General features: G+C 36.5%; 1 protein-coding gene across 6 annotated transcripts in view; it reads right to left on the reverse strand.

The window, feature by feature from the left end:
* Positions 1 to 276: 276 nt before the first annotated feature.
* The window catches only part of zmynd8 (zinc finger, MYND-type containing 8), a 31532-nt gene continuing 7618 nt past the window's right edge, over positions 277 to 24190 (reverse strand). For all 6 annotated transcript variants that reach the window (XM_084396107.1, XM_084396110.1, XM_084396108.1 and 3 more), the window contains 16 exons: positions 22979 to 23092; positions 19584 to 19676; positions 19380 to 19467; positions 19231 to 19286; positions 19065 to 19142; positions 18853 to 18968; positions 17873 to 18369; positions 17490 to 17627; positions 13114 to 13275; positions 12107 to 12661; positions 9078 to 9581; positions 7781 to 7980; positions 7576 to 7656; positions 7395 to 7473; positions 5344 to 5583; positions 277 to 1957 (listed from right to left, as the gene is read on the reverse strand). In XM_084396107.1, coding sequence (XP_084252233.1) covers positions 1782 to 1957; positions 5344 to 5583; positions 7395 to 7473; positions 7576 to 7656; positions 7781 to 7980; positions 9078 to 9581; positions 12107 to 12661; positions 13114 to 13275; positions 17490 to 17627; positions 17873 to 18369; positions 18853 to 18968; positions 19065 to 19142; positions 19231 to 19286; positions 19380 to 19467; positions 19584 to 19676; positions 22979 to 23092 — 3177 coding nt within the window. In that variant the 3' untranslated portion in view covers positions 277 to 1781. The remainder of the gene's footprint in view (positions 1958 to 5343; positions 5584 to 7394; positions 7474 to 7575; positions 7657 to 7780; positions 7981 to 9077; positions 9582 to 12106; positions 12662 to 13113; positions 13276 to 17489; positions 17628 to 17872; positions 18370 to 18852; positions 18969 to 19064; positions 19143 to 19230; positions 19287 to 19379; positions 19468 to 19583; positions 19677 to 22978; positions 23093 to 24190) is intronic.

Raw genomic sequence — 24190 nt, forward strand, 5'->3', positions numbered from 1 at the left:
ACTGATACAAGATTTGACAGCAATAATAACAGAGATATTCACAAAATATTATGCAACAAGTCACCACAAACATACTGCGGCAAAAACAAAACACTTCTTTTAGTAATCACTTACATGTAACCTCGACATATATGCATCATACAACTTTTCACAGATTTTTTGTAATACTGTCAATATTAAAACACATTTGATGGTCCAAATAAGGTGTATAGGTGTGAAGTCCACTTTTTTCTATTGCTAATGTCAATCACTCAACAAAGTATGACTCCAATGTGAAACATTTACATAGGTGTTCTCTTTAATTCACTTGCACCATACAAAAACTATTAATTACAATTTAGACCACCAGATCTTTATTTATATACAATATGTAAACATTTATCTGTTCTTCTTGACCGCTCTCCTTTTCTGTACATGTTTTGGAATAACATATTTATGCACTATTAATAGCATAACAGAGGAATGTTTGTGGTTCATAGACACAGTATCTTATGGGTTCATAAGAATTTGTTCTTAAAACATTGAGAATACAGCATAAAAATGAATGCTATATGAAAAATGATAAATAACAAAAAAAAGTATTAATCAAGTACTTTCTTAATCAACTGTGTTGGTGTGAAGTTACAGTCCAGTTAACAAGGATATTACAACTTAATTTAAATAAAACCAACAATAAAAGTTCTCCAATGTTTAAATACAAAGTAATCAGGTATTTTTGAAAGATCAATAAGGAAGCATAAATTACTTGTCTAAAAGTATCTTAAAGGCAAATCCATCTTAAAGGCAAGTAATTCTTTGACACCAACAATATAGGCATGACAAAATCTGTCAATCATCACTGGCCTAACACTATCTTGCAACTGTTTAACGTAAACGTACGTTTCAACTGTTAAAGGTTAACGTAAATAAAAAGAGAGCCAATGAGATCCTACAGAAACAAAATAACATCAACAGGATCAGGTGAATGGACTAAACAAAAAACTGAAGGCATTTAAGATATATTACAGGAAACCAAATGAACAGAGCCTCACATGTATAATGCTCACTCGTATCTATTGATAATACAGTTTTACAACATGTTTCAACCTTCTCCTCTTCATGGACACATAAAATCGAACAAAGATAAAGTAGTAATGATTTGTGAAACAGTGTTTAAACTCGTCTTAGCGATGTATGGACAATATATAATGTAGTCTCTTAGGTTTTATATAACCAAATGTTCTTTTGATAAATTAGCATAAATAAGATATTCCAATAAATACAGCACAGACTTTTCTTAAAAATACAAAAAATAAAAAATAACCACATTTTGTACTATTTTTTTTGACTTGGAAATAAAAAAAAACCATGTCGCTGTAACCATTTTTAAAGTGAACGATGTTACTCATTCTTTTAAGATTATACCTGCAAATCAGGTGTTCTGAAATATTATAAATATAATTTTGGCAACATTAAAAATATGAACTCAAGTTATCAGACCCCACATACCCACAAGATTTGAAAGAAAAAGAAATAAACTGGTCATTCTGTTACAATCAAACTTAACAGAGCAATCGGACAACCCTCTCAATCCTACAGCAGGAAATGCTTGGATGGTCTTTGTGTCTTAGTTTTGGAACATTCAGACATAGTCATAACAGAAAAAAACCCACATAAGCACAATCAGGCAAGACAAACGTTAGTTGAAAGAGTTTTTGTAGTGAAGAATTTGACAACATCTATGTACAGCTGTACAAACATAAGTGCTGTTGTAGTGTATGTGTTTTTTTTTTACATGTGAGCTAGGACATAGTGATAGTGACATTGTCCTTAGCTTTATCTGCTTCACTGTCTTTGTCTGCAGGTGTAGCAGATACAGTCTCTCTAGGTGAGTTGGGTCCATTGTTCGGCTGCCCAGGAGCTTTGGGAGTAACATCTGTGCTGCCTTCTGACTCTTGTTCTTGCTGTGATGATGTTGCTGGAATTCACATATTGACAAGTCATTGCATATACTACTTATTAATAAGTCAAGTCATGTACACACACACACATACACATGCACATACACACATATGTATATACACACACAAAGACACATACACACACAATGCTTTAAATTGATCAAAAGTAACAGTAAAGACATTGTCACAAAACATTTCCATTTCAAATAAATGCTACTATTTCACAAAAATACTGAGCAGCACATCTGTTTTCAACAATCAACATTGATAATAAGAAATATTTCTTGAGCATATTAGAATGATTTCTGAAGGATCATGTGACACTGATCATGTTCCCATGCGACACTTGTTATATATTCCAAGTGTTCTAGGGGTATTTGATAAGGTTTAGTAAAAAACTAAACGAAATTTAATGTATTTTTAATCAAAATTCTTGAACTTGGCAGTTGGTCTTCAGTTCACAGCTAGCCGACATGTGCGAGTTGTGCAGCTGTGTGTTGAATGATACATTAAACTTGTTACACTAAACCCTGTCGTATACCCCAGAACACTTGGAATATATGGAATAACTCGCATGGGACTATTCTGTGATACTTTTGCATCTTTTAAAAAAAAGCTTGATGCTGGTTGCTATTCACTGCCATTATATGGACAAGAGTGAGAGAAAAAATTCTCCTTTTGTGTTCCATAAAAGAAGGGCATACGGCATTAAAACAACACCAGGGTCAGTAAATGATGACTTCATTTTCATTTAAAGGTGAACTATCCCTTTAATGAGAGTTTATTAGGCTGCTGTCACTTTAAAGGGTTAGTTCACCCAAAAATGAAAATTCTGTCAGTAATTACTCACCCTCATGTTGTTCCAATCCCGTAAGACCTTCGTTCATCTTCGGAACACAAATTAAGATATTTTTGATTAAATCTGAGAGCTGGATCACTTCTCCATAGGCTTCTAAGGCATTATAACTTGCTGGCCCTGTATTAAAGACATCGTTAATATAGTCCAAGGGACTACAATGGCTCAATCTTAAGTTTATAAAGCGACGAGAATACTTTCTGTGCGCAAAAAAAACACAAAAATAATTTATTCCACTATTCATTTCCTTCTCTCTGGGCCTCGAGTCTTTTCACGTAGTATAACTGCGCAGCGCTTCTGTGTTGTACGTCACACGCATCACACACATGACCAGCGTCGGCCAATAGTGAGCCTACGTGTGACTTACAACACATATATTATACTGCGTGAAAAGACCGTTTATATACTGTCTATGGAAAAGACTCGAGGCCCAGAGAGAAGGAAATGAATAGTGGAATAAAGTCGTTATTTTTGTTTTTTTTTGCGCACAAAAAGTATTCTCGTCGCTTTATAAACTTAAGATTGAGCCACTGGAGTCACTTGGACTATATTAACAATGTCTTTAATACATTTTCTGGGCCAGCAAGTTATAATGCCTTAGAAGCCTATGGAGGAGTGATCCAGCTCTCAGATTTAATCAAAAATATCTTAATTTGTGTTCCGAAGATGAACGAAGGTCTTACGGGGTTGGAACAACATGAGGGCGAGTAATTACTGACAGAATTTTCATTTTTGGGTGAACTAGCCCTTTAAGAACTGACGCATATGAAGCGGATCTGACATGCTTCCGATATTCTCACAACTATTTACGGTCATTTAAGACTTTTTAACTCATTGTGCTTACAATGTTGCCCGCCACTTACGGCCATTTCGACATAATTTTGTGTTTCTGTCCGTTTAAGCGTGAAAGAGAACTCCATGCGGTACTGGCGCGCTATCTGGAGCAGCTTTCTATGTGCAGAACATTGTGTTTCACAGACATTGTGCCAGTACGGTGACCGGGAGGGGACATGTTCGGTTCACATAGTTTTGTCGTGGCCACAACATGTTAACTTGTGGGAACGTGATAATATGTTGTGGCCACAAGATCATTTTGTCAAGGTAACGAGATAATTTTCTTGTGCCCACGACTTCTTATGTTGAGGGAACGACATCTGTTTCTCGTGGCCACAAGTTTAATGCGTAAGCAAACCTACATGACCATATCAATCTGGGATTATCAGTAATTCAGTTATTAATAAATTAATGTTTTATTTTGAATTAAGGATGACAAAAAAGTGCAGACTTAAGAAATGATTAAATTAACTACACTACTATTATATTATATTATATTGTGCGTGATGTTGCCTATAGACAAAGATAATAAACTTATCATTGATAAGTTTATCATCAATGAATGCTAAAAGATTACGTAAGAACATTAAATAATATAGGCCTACAAGAATTTTTTTTATCCATCCTATCCCACAGCCTTTTAAATCCATTCACTGATCATGTCTTTTTTATTGAATATTTTTCGATTAATATTATTCTAGACACCTATAGTGAAATGAAATGAAATAACATATAATTTACCACCCACATAAATTAAGCATATGGAATCAAAGCTTTATTGGCATGACTGTCGGGAATTTACAGTATTTACAAAACATAGGCTATGTAAATAGGCCTATTAGATTAGCCTATACAGAGCGTTAATTGGGTAAAGAGATAATGATAAAATAAATAGCTATTTACAAATATTTAACAAAAGTAAGATAACCTACATATCAATGAATGGATTTAAAATACTTTGAAAGAAATTAATATTTGTTCTCCTTTTTTTTATATCTTAAATATTCTTTTAACATCATTCGAATGCTGTCACGGGCACAAGCCTATACTACATTTGTAAATAAAAACAGGCGTATCACAAGCCTAAAAAAATACAGTCATAAAGTCAAACCTTTATTGGCATGATTGGGTATTTACATTATTTACAAAACATAAATAACATAATATACAGAACGTTAATTAGGTAAAGAGATACATGGAATTAAGGGGGGAAATAAAGCAAATACATAACAAAAAAACAATAATAATAATAATATACAAATATTAAATAAAAAAGAAACGATCGGTGAATAGATTTAAAATGTTTTCTTGTAGGCCTATATTATTTTTTACATTTATTGATTATAACAAACTTCATTCAAATGCTGTCTATAGCCAACATTGCGCAAAATACCTATAATAACCTGTAATAGTAGGTTAATATAATAATTTCTCATTTCTGCACTTTTCAATTTAAAATAAAACATTAATTTATTAATAATATACATTTCTGATAATCCCAGGTTGCTATGGTCACGCAGGTTTGTTTACGCATAACTCGTGGCCACAAGAACATACATATTAGGACATTTATAATATATGACCCGACAGACATAAACATATTTACACTAGTAAATTATTATATTTTGTAGTGTTTGTATAGTGTTTTAAACGCACTGTATTTATTACCAATGAAAGTTCTGTTGGAGTTCTGAGCCTCATACTATGTCTTACCAGACTGTGTGCATGACTTCATGTGCTCAGGCCAGTGTGCTTGTTGGCAGGGATAGTCGCAGTAGCTGGTGTTCCAGCAACAGTAGAAAATGGCCTCCTTTCTGCAGTTTGCACACCACTGCTTCTTTTTTGTTTCATCCACAGCCTGCTGTTTCTCCACCTCCATCTGCTTCTTGACCTCCGTCACGATTCGCTCTCGCTCCTGCTCAAGACTCTGCCTCATCTCTGCCATGGTTAGCTCTGAGTACATTGGTACAATATTTATATTATTAATTTTCAATTTATCGCTACGAAGACATTGAAAAATTATGTGAATACATATATAAACAAAATGCAAATCAGAAAATGAATATCTATTTGTCATACTGTACATTATACATACTCATAATGTAATGGCTAAATTCACTTTTGAATTCAGGCATCACAAATAATTGGCTTTGGTTTTTGTTGTTTTATTTTTAAGTTTTATATATATATATATATATACACACTCACCTAAAGTATTAGGAACACCATACTAATACTGTGTTTGACCCCCTTTCGCCTTCAGAACTGCCTTAATTCTACGTGGCATTGATTCAACAAGGTGCTGAAAGCATTCTTTAGAAATGTTGGCCCATATTGATAGGATAGCATCTTGCAGTTGATGGAGATTTGTGGGATGCACATCCAGGGCACGAAGCTCTCGTTCCACCACATCCCAAAGATGCTCTATTGGGTTGAGATCTGGTGACTGTGGGGGCCATTTTAGTACAGTGAACTCATTGTCATGTTCAAGAAACCAATTTGAAATGATTCGAGCTTTGTGACATGGTGCATTATCCTGCTGGAAGTAGCCATCAGAGGATGGGTACATGGTGGTCATAAAGGGATGGACATGGCCAGAAACAATGCTCAGGTAGGCCGTGGCATTTAAACGATGCCCAATTGGCACTAAGGGGCCTAAAGTGTGCCAAGGAAACATCCCCCACACCATTACACCACCACCACCAGCCTGCACAGTGGTAACAAGGCATGATGGATCCATGTTCTCATTCTGTTTACGCCAAATTCTGACTCTACCATCTGAATGTCTCAACAGAAATCGAGACTCATCAGACCAGGCAACATTTTTCCAGTCTTCAACTGTCCAATTTTGGTGAGCTCGTGCAAATTGTAGCCTCTTTTTTTTCTATTTGTAGTGGAGATGAGTGGTACCCGGTGGGGTCTTCTGCTGTTGTAGCCCATCCGCCTCAAGGTTGTGCGTGTTGTGGCTTCACAAATGCTTTGCTGCATACCTCGGTTGTAACGAGTGGTTATTTCAGTCAAAGTTGCTCTTCTATCAGCTTGAATCAGTCGGCCCATTCTCCTCTTACCTCTAGCATCAACAAGGCATTTTCGCCCACAGGACTGCCGCATACTGGATGTTTTTCCCTTTTCACACCATTCTTTGTAAACCCTAGAAATGGTTGTGCGTGAAAATCCCAGTAACTGAGCAGATTGTGAAATATTCAGACCGGCCCGTCTGGCACCAACAACCATGCCACGCTCAAAATTGCTTAAATCACCTTTCTTTCCCATTCTGACATTCAGTTTGTAGTTCAGGAGATTGTCTTGACCAGGACCACACCCCTAAATGCATTGAAGCAACTGCCATGTGATTGGTTGATTAGATAATTGCATTAATGAGAAATTGAACAGGTGTTCCTAATAATCCTTTAGGTGAGTGTATATATATATATATATATATATATATATAAAACTGAATTTTAATATCAACCATTTACAGGTTTGAGACAATGACATAATGAATTATCAGCTTATTATAGGTCAGAATTTTATCATTGGTGCATCCCCAAGTTAAATGAACTATTATTATTATTAAATTTAAAAAAATAAAGGTTCTAAACTGGTTTTCGCAGCTTGTTTCCTCAAAGAACCTTTCAGTGAACAGATATCTAAATAACCTTTTTCCACTATAAATAACCCTTTGTTGAATAGAAAAGGTTCCATGGGTGGTAGGAGTTCTTCATGAAACCATAGATGCCAAATTACATGAGAAAATTACATACCTAAATTGTGTTTCATCTCTGATAACTCTTGTTGATGTAGCCACTGCAGTTTTTCAATTTCAATTCGCAACCGTCTAATCTGTAACAGGGTAGAAAGGTTGTTTTATTCATATCCTCAAGTTGTTTAATAATTCGCCAATAGTGTTTTGCTCTTCTCCAGATTTACTTAACAAATACAAACCTCAGCTATTGTGTTTCCCGACGTACTCTTGGAGAGGTCATTATATATCTCAGTCATCGTACCTTTAATTGCATCCATGATCTATTAATAGTTCAAAAACATAAATAATATGTTATACACATAAATAATTACATTTATGGACCAATTAAAATGTTTTTTATCCAATGATGTTGTTTTGAACCCCCATTTCTATCAGCGATCTTACTTTGTTAGTGTACTTGGCTATGTCTGCCGCTACATCTGCAGATGTGGTGGGGATCTGGAAGTCTCCGGTTGTAGAAGTTGATGATGAAGAGGAAGAGCTGACAGTGGCTCCTGCCATCATGGTGGCCGATACCGGTGTGCTGGTCACCAGGGTGACTGCAGAGGTGGAGGTGGTGTTTGGGGTGTCTTTCTGCTGCACAGCTGGATTTAAACACACCGACAAATATAACACTTTTCATAGTAATGCATTAACATTACGTGTGAATAGCGCAATAGCCAATCGTAATGCGTTGGAGACACTGCCTCCGCTCACATGACTTTTTCCCCATTCATTTTTCACTAATCCCCACCAAACCCACGGCACGCTTTAGGGGGTCTGTTAAAACTCAGTGGGCTCATGGGAGGCAAGAGAGATGCTGCTGGTGTCGTGGGTGGATAGTGTAACTTATTATAAAAATGAGCAATTTATATGTGTTTAATGTCATATTTTCGTATATGTGGTGCAGATCACACCAAAAGTTTGGAATAATAAATGTAACAAAATGTTTTTGAAAGGAGTCTCTTATGCTCACCAAGGCTGAATTTTTTTGATCAAAAATACAGTAAAAACATGCAAGATAGAGAGTTAAATGAACAGCAATTATTTGAAACAGAAACATTTTATTATTATTATTATTATCATCAATGTTGAAAATATTTGTGAACAATTTTTTTCAGGATTCTTTGATGAATAGGAAGTTCAAAAGAACAGCATTTATTTGAAATAGAAAGCTTTTGCAACACTATAAATGTCTTTACTGTCACTTTTGATCAATTTAATGCATCCTTGCTGAATAATAGAATTAACTTCTTTCCCAAATTTTTTTATTTGCCCTGATCCCAAACTTTTGAACGGTAGTATATAATGTTAAAAAAGCTTTCTATTTGAGATAAATGCTGTTCTTTTGAGCTTTCTATTCATCAAATCCTGAAAATAAAATGTGTACAAATATGTTTTCAACATTGATGATAATAATAATAATAATAAATGTTTCTTGAGCAGAAAATCAGCATACTAGAATGATTTCTGAAGGATCATGTGACACTGAAGACTGTAATGATGGTGAAAATTCCAAAGAATAAATTGCATTTTAAAAAATATATTTAAATAGAAAAATCATTGTTAATTGTACAAATATTTCACAAAATTACTGTTTTTGCTGTATTTTGAATCAAATAAATGCATCCTTGGCAATCAGAATAGACTTTTAAAAAAAGAATATATACACACACATATTTAATGGTGTTGAACTGAATACCTTTCACAGCCTGTCGTGTTTGGTATCTGGTGCTGGATGAAGGCTGTTGTCCCGATGAGGATGAGGAGACCTGCGCTTGCTGCTGCGGCTGTTGGCTGTGCTGCACCTGTGTTAACACCTGAGCCTGTGTGGCCGGTTGCGCTTGGCCCTGCTGCTGCCTATGCACCTTCTGCATGTGCCACTTTTGAGAGGACGTCTGAAACTTGGTAGTGGGGTTCCAGACGACGGCCCGCTGAACCACAGGTACGGTCTCTCTGGGAAGTAAGGGCCGCTGTTTCTTTACTGTGCTGGCGGAGATGGGTGAGGAACTGTTGGCGGTGGAGGGAGTGGTGATGGGGAGGGTGGAGGAGGTCAGAGCAGTGCTGGTCGGAGCTGCTGTGAGGGGTATTATGTTAAGTGGAACTGACATTGGGGACTGAGATGGGTCTTTAATAGTTGGGGAGGAGGAAAGGACCGCTGAGTTCTGAGGCTGGGTGAGAGTACTTGAAATTGGAGTGGTTTTACCTGCAGTCAAAGAAAAACATGAGAGCATGAGACAGGGTTATTATTATAGTAAACTAAAACATTACCACTAAACATTTTCATTAGGCTACTTGAAAAAATAAAAATAAAATTCAGATAGTTTAGTTTCCAATGCAATATTTCTCAACGGAAAAATATATTTTGATGTCCTAAAATAACTAAAAACACACAACAAAATTACTAAACCTCTAAAACAAAAATAAAAACAAAATATAAAAATAAAAATAAAAACTAATTCAAAATATCAAGTCATTTTTAAATGCCACTAATACAAATTTTAAATGCCACTAAGTCACTAATAAAAAAATGCCAAAAACAATAAAATTACTAAAACTTGAAAATGGAAAATATAAAAACAAAATTCAAAATATTATTAAAAACTATAATAGTATCTCAATGATTCTAAAAAACAAACAAACAAACAAACAAACAAACAAACAAACAAACAAACAAACACTAATAAAACACTATAAACTGTCAAGCAATATCACTTGATTTCTACTTTGTTAAACATAACTTTTTAACAAGACATTTGATGGTTTATTAATAGTTTCTGTTTTTGTCCAGTTACAGTGGTTCAAATAGTTATCAATTAGGCTACTTATTACACGGCTACTCAGTAAACAAAATAAATCAATGGACATGAAATATTGATTTGAGCTTAAATTATTTTACAATCGTGCCTGTTTATTATCTTTAAACGTCAGCAACGAAAACGTTTACTATAACGTACAACACAATCGGCTTAGCAAACAAACGAACACTACAACAATATTACAATAACATTAAAACTTAAGCTCTCTGAGAGAATTTTTTCTATCGGTATAATAATCTGTGACGCAAGATGGCGTCGCGCATTTGACTTCGTCGGCCTAACAAATATCTGACTGACAGCGAAATGGCGCAATTGACCATCAAAATCAATTAAAAAGAGTTTTCGCTTACCGATGAGATTTTAATTTATTTTGTGAGAGAAAGTGTCTGATAATATTGGGGTTACTGAGCTAAAACAAGTAGCCTAGTATTCGGCAGGTTGTGTGATCTCGATCACCACGAAGCAATGAACTGATTCAGTGTGAAAAGAAAAATTACTTGACGCCCGGAAACTTGTCAAAGGGCAAGGTGTAATAGAGGTTTCTAGAAGTTTTCTTAAATTTAAAGAAGCTGGGTTAATAGTATTATTAACTGCTCTATTGGGTTGCCAACGATCTTAGTTCTTTTCTTTATATGAAAATAAGTATAAAAGGGACACTTAAAGTAGACTCTACACAGTGTCATTTCAGTGTCTGCAGTTATATAAATTAATGAAGTATAGCAAAAATGAATCTCAGACATGAACACATTTGTTTTGCTTCTAAAAAGATTAATATATATAAATTATATATAATATATAAATCTTTTTAGAAGCAAAACAAATGTGTTCATGTCAACAACCAAATGTCTTTGAGACATCTGTCAATAAAGCATTTTTTAAACAATGGCATTTAAAAATTAGAACTAAAATGTTGCAACCATGTATGAATAAAAATGTCAGAGAACTTATTAGTAGGCCTATTGGCTGCTGCAGGTGCTTGAGACTTTTTTTGTGTGTGTGGTAATTTTGTGTTTCTGTGAAAAAAGACTAACAATAATGAGGCCCAAGTTCAAAGTCACCATGAAATCAGAATTGACAATTATTTTATAGAATATAGCAGTATTTATTATGAATGATTTATCCATGCACATCGAAATAAAAAATAAAAAATCATGTGCCCTCGTAATCTTTAGTCTAATCTAAGAAATTTCCCTCCCTCTTGCAGTGACATTTCTTCTTTGATGACGTGCTTATCGCGGCGAGGGAAGGACAACCTGTCACTCACATGACATCACACCAATAGCAAACCACAGCGATCCAATGATCCAATCATTTCCCACTGGACAAAATCAAGACCTGCCCTACATTCCTTGCTGAAAAATCAAGCATAAACCAGCAGGAATTCCATATTGGTCCAGGCTGGTTTATTCTGGCTATGGCTGGTATAGTGCTGATCTTGCTGGTTCACCAGTACTCCCACATCACAACCAGCAGGTTTCTTCTTGTTCGAGCCACGTCACTCCGATATACGTCACAATAGAGAAGCCTTCCACGAATGGACATTGATAAACGTATGGTCTCTCACATTCAGGTTGGGCATTGGCAAAATCTCTTTTAAACTAGGTGGTTATGCGGCCAATGCTTGCGTATACTCTAGCCTAGACCAAAGGTCTTGAACCCTGCTCCTCAGGATCCACTGGACCCACCGCAAAACAAACTTTGCAGGATCGCTTGAAAATATACAGGCAGGTGAGCTGAAACAGGTTTGAAATAAACTTTGGAGGACAATGGGTCCCCAGGAGCAGAGGTGAAGACCTCTGCCATAGACTACACTACTGCCTTTACCTATACCCCTGCCTCTGCCTCTTAAATACAAAACGATTCCGTATCAAATGGTATATTTATTGACACTGATTCATAAAGGGAATCTGACCTTCAGTTTTGGAGGCTGTGGGCTCTTTGAGTGCGGTGACAGCGGCTGAATCTTTCCTGTTCCTCTTTCTCTCCTTCCCTGCCTGCTCTTCCCCCAAGTCAATGACCAGCTCCCTCTCAGAATCTGAGTCCATGTCTACATCCACAGATGGCGGCTGCCCAGCCTCCTCAGAGCTGCACTTGGGTTTCTCTCTGGAATCTGAGGATACTTGAGCTGCTTTCTGTTTCTCAGGAGGTTCTTCCTCTGAGTCCATACCTGGTTTGTCTTTAGCTATAGGGTTGGAGGTGCTTTTTTGGCTGATTTCTCCTTTGGTTGCTGTACTGGCCGTAGCAGCAGACTCTGTGCTGCTGTCTTTGTCCTTACCAGCGGCAGCCGATGGTTTTGACTTTTTCTTGGGTGGCTCTTTCTCATTTTTATCATCAGCTGAGTTTTTGCAGTCTTGGCCACTCTTGGATTTTTGTTCATCGTCGCTGCCGTATTCACTGTCGCTTGAGTCAGACTTGTCGGATTCCTCTGAATCGCTGTGTTCTACATCCTCAGATATTTCATCTATACCTGTGAGACAGAGCACAAGTTTTTGAACCTTCAGAATAGTAATAACACATTCACTATCAATTTCTTCATAAATAAAAAGGCATTGTAAAATTGTGAGTGTAACTAACTGACTCCCAAAAAATTCCAAGAATCTTTGAGCCAATTTTTTCGACAACAGTTTTATTATAAATATATTTAAATATTATCTTGAGAAATCGAAAAGTTCTATTGTAAAAACTATTCGATATTCCCAAAGGTGTATTGAGTTAATCAAAACCATATTCTAATTAACAGGGAATAAATAGACATAATTAGTCAATTAAATTTTTTCTACATTTCTAATAAAATGTTTAACGGAATTCTGGTAACGGTGTGTGAATGGCACAAATGTGAATAAAACACTGAAAGCCGTTGCCACTGCAATTTTATATCAATTGAAAGTGTGAAAATGGCTTTTGTGTTTCTGAACTGACCCAGCTGTGCTTTGCAGCTCTCTATGGTCTTGTCCAGGTTGAGTTGGAAACGGCTTCTGATTTGTCTCTTTGGAGAGGTGAGGGAGGGCTGAGCCCCCTGCTGCTGTTGTTGCTGGACACTTTCACTCAGCTCCTTCAGATCCATCTCTGCCTTACTACGATCTGAAAGAGATCACAAGGCTCTCACTAGACCATAATGAGCATATAAAAGCATATGGGCTGAATTAAAGAGTTTACCAATTCTTATTTCACTAGTCTTTCTTGAGGTACAGAATATTTTGTATAAATAAGATCTAGGATGATTTAGAAAGACTATGGGCCAGATTTACTAACAGCTTGTACCAGCGCAAACCCTCTTTTGGCATGAAAAAACTACTGTCAGGATTTACTAAAGACACGGCATGAAAGATTAGCACTGAAAAGGCATGGGCACAGTTATTTTTGCGGCTGACCTTATTGTATATGCATTTGTAGGAGTTTCTCTTTCAGACTCAAAATGTATGGGAGGAGAGTATTTAAAGGGATAGTTCACCCAAAAATGAAAATTCTGTCATCATTTACTCACCCTCAAGTTGTTCCAAACCTGTATGAGTTTCTTTGTTCTGCTGAACACAAAGGAAGATATTTGGAAGAACGTTTGTAATCAACAGATCTCGGTCCCCATTGACTTCCATAGTAGGAAAAAAATATACTATGGTAGTCAATGGGGACCGAGATCTGTTTGGTTACAAACATTCTTCCAAATATCTTCCTTTGTGTTCAGCAGAACAAAGAAACTCATACAGGTTTAGAACAACTTGAGGGTGAGTAAACAATGATAGAATTTTCATTTTTGGGTGAACTATCCCTTTAAATATATCATGCAAGGTTATTTACTAAGGTTTGCGCTAGTGAATTTACTGGTATTTGCACCATTATTTACCGCCCAAAATAAGCATGTGTTAACAGACACTAATTTGACCTGCTGTTAGAAGGTAGCATTTCGTTCGTTTATTTATTTATATAGCACCTTACAGACTACCACCGTAGTTCCAAAGTGCTGTACATTGCAGTAAAAAAGAAACCAACAGAACAACAAGACAAAACACAAAAACATCCAGTACTAATGTACTAAAATGCCAAAGAGTACAGATACGATTTTAAGCGGTCCTTAAAAACATTTAGATTTATTGGAAGATCTAACATCCAACGGCAGATTATTCCACAATCTAGGACCAGCGACAGAGAAAGCACGATCACCTTTCATTTTGAGACGTGCACGGGGAACAGTTAAAAGAAACTTGTTTGCTGATCTTAGTCTTACGCCTGCACTGTAGGGTTTAATAAGCTCAGCTAAATATTCTGGCGCCATTCCGTGAAGTGCTTTAAAAACATATATCAAAATCTTATACTATATCCAAATGTATTGGTAGCCAACCTAAAGAAAATAAGAAGGGAGTAACATGGTCCGGTTTCCCACCATTCATCAACAACCTTGCGGCAAAAATATAAGCATGGACAACTTATTTCAGGTCGCTGGCTGAGAGTATTGCTTGCAATTTGGATTTTGCTCTTAAATAAAAGAAGCAATTACGAACCACTGTCTTTACCTGTCGATCAAAAATGATGGATGAGTCAAAAATGACTCCCAAGTTCTTTACTTGTTCCTGTAGGTACCCCTTCCATGGGCCTAAGTGATCGATTACCGTTTGGCTACCAGCTGTGCGACCAAAAATAATAATTTCAGTTTTGTTTTCATTCAACTGAATGAGATTTTCAGCCATCCACAACTTTACTTCCTCCAGACACCTAAGGAGTATGGCATTAGAATCCTTACAACCGGATCTCAACGACAACTAAACTTGAGTGTCATCTGCATACAGATGGTAAGAAATACCATATTTCTTCAAAATCATTCACAACGGGAGCATATTCAATGAAAAGAGGATGGGACCCAAGATGGACCCTTGTGGGACCCCACAGGAAATAGGTAATGCAGCAGAGTAGTTATTCCCAAACTTCACTAAAAAGGATCTACATTCCAGATAAGAGGCAAACCATTTTAGGACCGTCCCCTGAATACCAACAAACTGCCTTAAGCGAGTCAGAAGGATCTGGTGGTCAATGGTGTCAAAGGCTGCTGACAAATCTAATCTAATTAATGCTGCATGATTTCCTGCATCCGTAATTAAAAAAAGACCATTAACAACCCTTAATTTGGCTGATTCTGTACTGTGCCCACCCCTAAAACCAGATTGAAATTTGTCCAAAATATTATTCTTTGTTAAGAATGTGGATATTTGTTTAAGCACAACTTTTTCAAGTACCTTAGACAAGCCAGGTAATTTTGAAATTGGTCGATAGTTTTTTTAAGTCATATGGGTCCAGACTTGGTTTTTTGAGATAGGGCTCAACAATAGCTTGCTTAAGGCAAAGTGGTACAATGCCATTCTGTAGACTACTATTAATAATAGATAAGATACTTGGGCTGACTATATCAGCACCTTCCTTAAGAATGGACAGCGCAACTGCATCAGAGGGACATGATCGCTTTAAAGGGATAGTTCACTTTGAAATTAAACTTTGGTATGTTTTAGCTTACCTCAAGGGCATCCAAGATGTAGGTGTCTTTTTTTCCGCAGTAGTTTCAATTTTGATATTTTTAGGTCAAACCGTTCTTGTCTGTCAGTCATATAATGCAGGTCTATGGTCACTCTCTCAAAGAGCATGCACAGAGTCCAAATTAAAACAATTCCCCATCGTCCAAATTAAACAATTCCCCATCGTAAGTACACATTGATGGCCTGAGACACGAAACGAGCGGTTTGTGTGAGAAAACGAACAGTATTTATATTGTTTTTACCTCTTATACACAGCCACGTCCAAGTGATCTGATCTGACGTGTACGCAGACTGGTGCATAGATATATACACTAGATTTCGCCTTGTCTACGGCAGTTCATTGGAACGAATGTCTTTAAGTCGACATCTAGTTTATATATCTATGCACCAGTCTGCGTACACGTCACACACCAGGATGCGAGCGCGCCCTCAGATCACTTGGACGTGGCTGTGTATAAGAGGTAAAAACGATATAAATACTGTTCGTTTTTTCACACAAACCGCTCGTTTCGTGTCTTAGGCCATCAATGTGTACTTACGATGGGGAATTGTTTAATTTGGACGACGGGGAATTGTTTTAATTTGGACTCTGTGCATGCTCTTTGAGACAGTGACCATAGACCTGCATTAAATGACTGACAGACAAGAACGGTTTGACCTAAAAATATCAAAATTTAAACTACTGCGGAAAAAAAGACACCTACATCTTGGATGCCCTTGAGGTAAGCTAAAACATACCAAAATTTAATTTCAAAGTGAACTATCCCTTTAAGTGGAGAATGACATTTCTAATATCAGAAAGTGACACCAGTTCAAACTGACTAAAAGAATACATCTCAGTTAAATCCGTTAGCACTGGGTTAGCAACCATGGATGAAAAACTTGCTCTGATTGCATTTATTTTCTCAACAAAAAACTTTGAAAATAAAATCACACGTTGCCGATAATAAAGTTAAGCCTGGCTTTGTACTTGGACAGATCAGTCTATTAATAACAGCAAAAAGCTCACGTGGTGAGTTTTTAGCAATCATATTAGACAAGTAACATGCTCTATAATATTTCACAGCTGTTTGGTATTTTGTCAGACTTTCCCTTAACATTTGCAAGGAAACTTGCAACCTATCTTTCCTCCACCTCCTTTCTGTTCTTCTACATTCCCGTCTAAGAGCCCGAGTTTGATCGTTTAGCCAAGGTTGTGTTTTGGCTCTTCTTTCCTTTGTTTTAAATGGAGCAATAGAGTCCATGATGTTCATACAGACAGAATTAAACGTGGTAATCAACTCATCTGGATTGACAGAGGGAGATGCAGACTCGATACAAGGTATTTGTGGAGAGGCAATAAAAGAGTTTAAAAATTCTGATACTGTAAGTGGATTGAGTATACGGGAATAAACCACCGACATAGGAGCAGACTGATATACACTTGGGAGATTCACGTTAAATACTACTGGACAATGATCAGAGAAACAATGTGGCATAATATTAAGATCACAAATCGAACTTCCTAAAGACAGAACGAGATCGAGAGAGTGGCCAAGTTCATGTGTGCTACTCTTAACAGATTGAATCAGGTTAAGAGTCCAACATTCCTAGGAATTCAGCTACCATTGGTTTTCCTGGGCAACAAACATTTACATTAAAATCACCAACAATTAAGATTGAATCAGATAGTAATACAATGTGAGACAAAAAATCAGAGAATTCTTCAATGAAGTCATTTGCAGAACATGCCACTCCCATCGGGAAAATAAATAAAATCAACTGACGGAGGTTTACCAAGGTTGAGGTTGAGGATGCTGCCAGTGGTGGGGGTCTTCTCCTGTTTAACCAGGGTGCTGGGAGCTGGTGAGTGGAAGGGTTTAGGGCTTTCTAAGGTGTTGCCTGTGAGACCTGCTTTAGGAGGGGTAGACGATCCTGCAAGAGTAGATCTGAGCTTTAATAAAACATACCGCTATGTTTAAATACTATTATAACACAATTACATTTAAAAACTAATAGCTATAGCTATTATCTAATCTAATCTAAAACTATAGCATTACATGTTTTTGGCAGGTTGCTTCTGATCTCTTCTATATCTTCAAAAGCCCTTTTCAATATATTTCACAAGTAGACCATACATATGCAAAGCAGCAGTGTGCATGTTTTAAACTTATATATACCAGTGCAATCCAGTGACTCCTCTCCGGTGCTATAATGGGGCAGGGCCGCTCTAGCATGACCTTTCTCTGGAGTCTCCTGTTCTCCATCAGATCCCGTATGGGCAGAGGAGTTAGTGCTCATTGGTGAACGAGGCATATCCGTCAATGAGATTCGTCTTCCTGTCCCGCCCCCTACGCTCCCAGTGGACACCATGCTTTTGCCCACGAGCAACTTAGGAGATGCCGTCACATCAAAGCTGAACTTGATCTTCTCAAGTTTTTCAGGTTTGATGGAACCAGCGCCAGGATTTCCCGGGTCCAGGAGCATCTGGAACTGGTTGTCTGGTGTGTAAGGTGTGCGGAATGGGGCGTAATTAAAAACTCCAAATTTTTTGCGGATGTTTTCAACATACACTTCCATCTCCTGCATGGCACTGTTGAAGATGCTCTTGGTTTTTTTCACAGAGAAGGGAATCTCTTTGGACATGAGGTAGCAGTTGTTAATAGGAACCCAGGCCCTGTATATTAAAACAAATAAGTTAGAATAAAATAAAACAGTGAAGTTGCGCTCGACCCCCAACTGTTAACTATGTCTATAAATTATGTGAAATGTACATTTTTCTGTCTTCGCCTAAATTGAAATGCAGCACGATATCAACCATAGCCAATCAAAACATACGCATTTGTTTAATAAATAGATTTTCAGATTTTCTCAGAAGTGGATTTTTGGAGAAATGTAGGGCTGCAACAACTAATCTATAAAATCGCAACAAAAATCCACATTGAAAATAATGTGTGCACTGTTCACAAAGAAGCTTAGTGACATCTGTTTCTTTGAAAAAACAACATTTGGATGAGCTGTCAATGTGCAATTATGCAACACTGTTGACGCTCACTTCTGATTAGGATTAAAAACTCAGATTAAGATGAAGCAAATTAAGTTTTTGATTGACATTTTGCCGCATAGTGGATGGTTAATATGTGGTTCAAAGGTTCCTCACCTGTCGTGCTGCCCAAAAAACCGTGCATCCACCTGTCCATCTTTGTCTCGAAGAGCTTTGGCAGGCCAAAATGGGAATCCCTTCAGCTTGGCCCAGACCAGAGGGTGGGGGTTGCTCTGATGCACACACATATTTCATGAACAGATGGGTAACTTACACTGGTTGCTATGTGAAGAAGGAATTTCTTTTTTTTTTTTGTGTAAGACACTCACACATGGTTCACAAAACCAGTTGTCCCTTTTCTGGCATGCAGAGAGATAGCACTCTGGACAGACTTCGATCTCATTCATCTGAAAGATAATTGGTGTTTAAAAAACTGGTACTGAACAAATGATATGCTTGGTTTTGCTTATAATTCTTATAATTTACAATACATACTTCATGCTCGCAGATTTTTACAATAACTTTAGCCGTTGCTGTAAGTTTATGGTTGCCTGAGAAAAAAAAACAGATGGAAACAGTTCGTTTTAACATAAACCCTCAGCAGAAACAAATTTGACAATACTGTGAAACTGTTAGCAACCAACCTCCATTATAAATGATACAATTGTGCAAAATCCACTTCACATCAGCAAGGAAAGCCTCAGTGGAGCCGTACATTTTCTTTTTGATATTCTGAATAGGAGCAAAAAGAGAACACACTAATGAAAGCCTTTCATAACATGCCAGATATTATACATTCCTAAGATTTGACAAGGTTGATTTTTCAGGATCAAATGCTTCACTTTCACCTTTTCTAAAGTGCAGAGATCCATGGGATGAAATATATACTCTGCATAATCAGGATGCTGTTCCAATGACACCGGCTTCTGAAATGGCTCCGTCTGGGGGAAAAAAGAGAGACATTTTAGTATTTAAGTATAGTTCACCCCAAAATTTAAATAATTTATTCATCTTCATATGGTTTGATAACTGAATGACTTTCTTTCTTCTATGGAACACAAAAAGAAATATTTAGAAGAATATCCAAGCTGTTTATACAATGAAAGTCAATGGTGACCATGGATATCAGACATGTTTTTGTATTTTAAAGATAACAAATTTGGTCTATTTCTCACAAAAAGCTATCATATGGTTTTAAAAGAGGTAGTGTATGAATTCTTCGGACAACGTTTGCTTGATGCTTCTATGGTGCTTTTTTGGAGCTTAACAGCCTCTGGTCCCCATTCACTTTCACAGTACAGATATCTGTAGAGATAGAAGATCAGCATAAACATCTAATTTTGTGTTTCAGAAAGTAAGTCTGTTTTGAACAACATCAGGGTGAGTAAATGAACTGCCCCTTTAAGAAACATTTTGTCTAAAATGCAATAATGCCCACAGTGTCTTTGCATGACTGGTATTGAGCAGATCATCTTTCACTTTACCACCTCCACCAACTACGCCATTTAGACTACAGGCCAAGGTAGTAATACAATATTACTGATACGACATGAAGACTCCAAACATATTGGGGAAGTAGGGGACAAAAAAAGGTGGGGAATATAGCTAGGTGATTTCTGCAGGACATTTGTTTTCCCAATTAAAAGTCTTTCTCAGTTAAGAAGCTTGGAGAAGGGGAGAAGATAAATGAGCTTTGTTCTGTTTTGAAAGAAAACTGCTCCATGATCTGGGATAGCACTTTAAGGGTGTTTCACTGTTTTTTGTACACTGTAAAAATGATTGAAATAATAAATAAATAAATAAATAACACGCAAAATGGTGCAGTTAAAATCTCTTAATTAGTTAACTAAGTTAATAATTGTAATTGGTTTAATATCACAGTAATTTTACTTGAAAATACAGCAAAATGTATGGTTTTTGAAAGTAAAAATAATTTATTACCATATAATTTATGGTTAAAAAAAAAACTGTAAAGGGACATTCCCAGCAGTCCCTGCATGACATGATAGTTTGCATAAATCATTTTTGGGTTTCTTATTTTTGCTATTAGTAATCTACATTGGGATGTTCTGTTACATTTTCTGTTATTTAGTGCATTTTTAACTCATGTGTGTTATCCTGTTGGTGTTTTGTCTTTGTGTGTATGACCCAGTTCACTGTCTACAGTGTATTGGCCATTTATGATGAACTCTGATTCATTGTGTGGCTTTCTATTGTGTCACCTATGGTGGTTATCTGTACATTTTAAGGTAAAAAGCATATTGAGATTTTGATAGTTCAAGTAGCATGGTATATTGACATTATATCACTTAATGATGTAATGGACAGCCATTAAAGTTGTTCAGATCCAACATGTCTGACTGTTACCATTTTGTTTATGTAAATAGGAAATAATCTAATTTAACACCAGTAAAGTATGGAGTGCTGCAAGGGTCTGTTTTAGGCCCTCTGCTATTTTAAAACATGGGATTAGTTTTCATTGTTATGCTGATGATACTACTCAGTTATATATTTAACCTAGAACAGATGAAATTTCTGAATTATCCAACTTGAGAGAGTGTTTTAAAGATAGTCATTTTCTACTATTAAATTTAGATAAGACAGATTTTACTTATTAGACCCAAAAACCTATACACAGAAGCCCTTAAAATACAATTTGCATCTAGAAGTTTCTAGTGTTGCTTCATCCTAAAGATCTGGGTTTTATATTATACAGCATCTTTTCTTTTGAAAATCATATTTTGCATGTTACAAAAACAGCCTTCTTCCATCCTCCATCGAAACATTGCCAAGCTACGGAACATGTTGTCTGTTTCTGATGCAGAAAAGCTAATTCATGCATTCGTGACCTTTAGACTGGGTTACTGTAATGCATCCCTAGGTGACTGTCCTGCATCCTCAATAAACAAACTCCACTAAGTCCAAAATGCAGTTGCTGAGTTGTTACCAGATTGAGAAAATTTTATCATCTCTACACTGGTTACCTATTAAGTTTCATATTGATTACAAAGTATTGCTACAGACTTATAAGGCCCTATATGGTTTAGTTCCTGTGTATTTCACCAATCTTCTATCGCCCTACAATCCATCCCACTCTTTAAGGACACAAAACTTTTAGTAGTATGTCACTAGTATGTATAGGATATATAAGTCCACTAAAGGAGGGAGGGCATTTTCACATTTAGCTCCTATACTCTGGAATTGCCATCCTGATAATGTTCAGGGGCTTAGACACACTCTCCTAATTTAAATCTAGATTAAAGACACATCTCTATAGCCAAGCATTCACATAATACATCTCATAACCTTGTATACCAGTTATATCTGATCAAAAGCACATGATTATCTTTTGCTTGAAATGTTATAAACAGTAGCTGCGCTAATTTTTCTCCAGATTACGCCAGATCCCGTTTGGATCCAGGTTCTTACGAAGATTTCAGAAGACCTAACACCTGTGAAGAGATGACGCCAACCACTGTGAGGACTTCAGAAGATGCCAATTCTGAATCAACATGCAAAATTGCCAAATGTTCCCTATATTGTAATCATTATCACAACATGTAACCATGCTTTACCGTACTCATTGTTTTTGCTTAAATTAATACATGATGTTGTTAGCTAACTGCATGATCTGTATTGTCATAGAACTGTAAACTTCTGCAATATGGACATTAGTTTGACACAGTCACCTGATAACAGATTACTATTAATTGTAAAGTAGAAACATACATTTTCTGTGAAGCTGCTTTGAAAAAATATGTATTGTAAAAAGCGCTATACAAATAAATGTGACTTAATGAAATATATGTTATAAATTATATGCCATTATACCAATATGTCATCCTGTAATAATGGAAACACAGCAATGAATTTCACAGCTTCCATTTTTTCCATAAATTTAACAAGATTTTTTTCAAAATCAAAACTTTAGCACTTGTGTTGGCCTGCTGTGTAGAACAACTATTTTAACCCAACCAAACAAACCAAACTGAGATGTGAAAGCAACACTAAAGAAGTGTTTCAGGTGTGCTGCATGTGTCTTGTGTCTATGCCTGTTCTATGTGGAAGGGGGCTTTCATTTGAGACTCAGTTCATATGGCAGTATACAATGTTAAAAAAAGTGGGAAAATGTTACCATTTTGCACCATTGCTTTGTTTTTGCACTAGATCTAGGCACAACACTCTAATGTTAACTAAATCCTGGATTTGCTGAAGGAGGACCATCAAAAGTCATGAAACTTACACCTGGCTGCTTCATCTTTTGGAGAGCAAACTTCAGCAGGAAAGACAGCTGGTCCAACGTGAGCATCGTCATAGCTTTACTCTGGGTCTCTATGCACTCTGCAACTGTTATTTTCTGTAATGAAAAGAGAGAAATGCTTAAAGTCAACATGAAATCAAAATGGAGAATTCTTATTTTTGTATGGAATATTGCTGGATTATTATAATAAATGATTTATCCGTGCACATCATAATATTTAAAAAATCCATGTGTCCTCATCGTAATCTTTAATCAAAATAACTTCCCCTCCCTCTTGCAGCACCTCTTTTTTCTCTCATGATGTGTCTTCTTCTCTGTCATTCACATGAGATCACAGCAACAGCAAACCACAACCATCCAATGATCCAATCAATTCCCGATGGACAAACTCAAATCTCAAACCCCGCCCTACATTTTTTCTAGTTCGAGAAGCCATTTCACTCGGATACACGTCACAATAGAGAAGAAAATAGAGAAAAATTGCATCTTCCGCTTTCTTTAAAGTCCCCCCGTAGTCAATCATTTTATCCCTTTGATCACCAAAATGACATATTTAAATATATATTTTTTTCCTTTAATTTTTTTTGCCATGCTTTAAAATAGCTTGAATGTAACTCTACACCCTTGCCTCATTTAGTATACGCGGTTCTATGAATATGCAAATTGGCCCCGCCTCCACTCACTCACACCAGCTCAGAGATCCACTCGTTGATGATCACACGTTGACCTGATTGGTTACAAGGTAGTCTGTGTGACGTCAGAAACACCACAGCGATTTCAAACCGTGTTTTTGAGACTGCCTTTGGTTCACTGCAGTTTTAAGAAAAAAACTCAGCAATGGTGTTGACATGAATTTACACATGGTTTGTCTTAAAGCATGTTAAAAACACCACGTAGACATATAAGCAACATCAAAAGCTTGATTTTCACCACAGGGGGACTTTAAATGCAAATATTAAAGAGATGTATATATATGAAACTACGCAACAAAAATGGTTTATTCAGAAACCATCGTCATGGTATATGACTGCCCCCATTTACGCTTCAGCAACATTTCACATGCAAAAAGGTTAGCCAATCAAAAAGAGGTCATTTCTATACAGTATAGATGTCTTAAAGTTACAGTAGCAAAATCATGTTTACTTCAAAAGGGTGGAAAATTGCCAGGCAATTACAAATTGTGACTTTTTATAT

This window comes from Rutilus rutilus, assembly GCF_951802725.1.
Source record: "Rutilus rutilus genome assembly, chromosome: 22".
In the NCBI taxonomy this organism is placed as follows: domain Eukaryota; kingdom Metazoa; phylum Chordata; class Actinopteri; order Cypriniformes; family Leuciscidae; genus Rutilus; species Rutilus rutilus.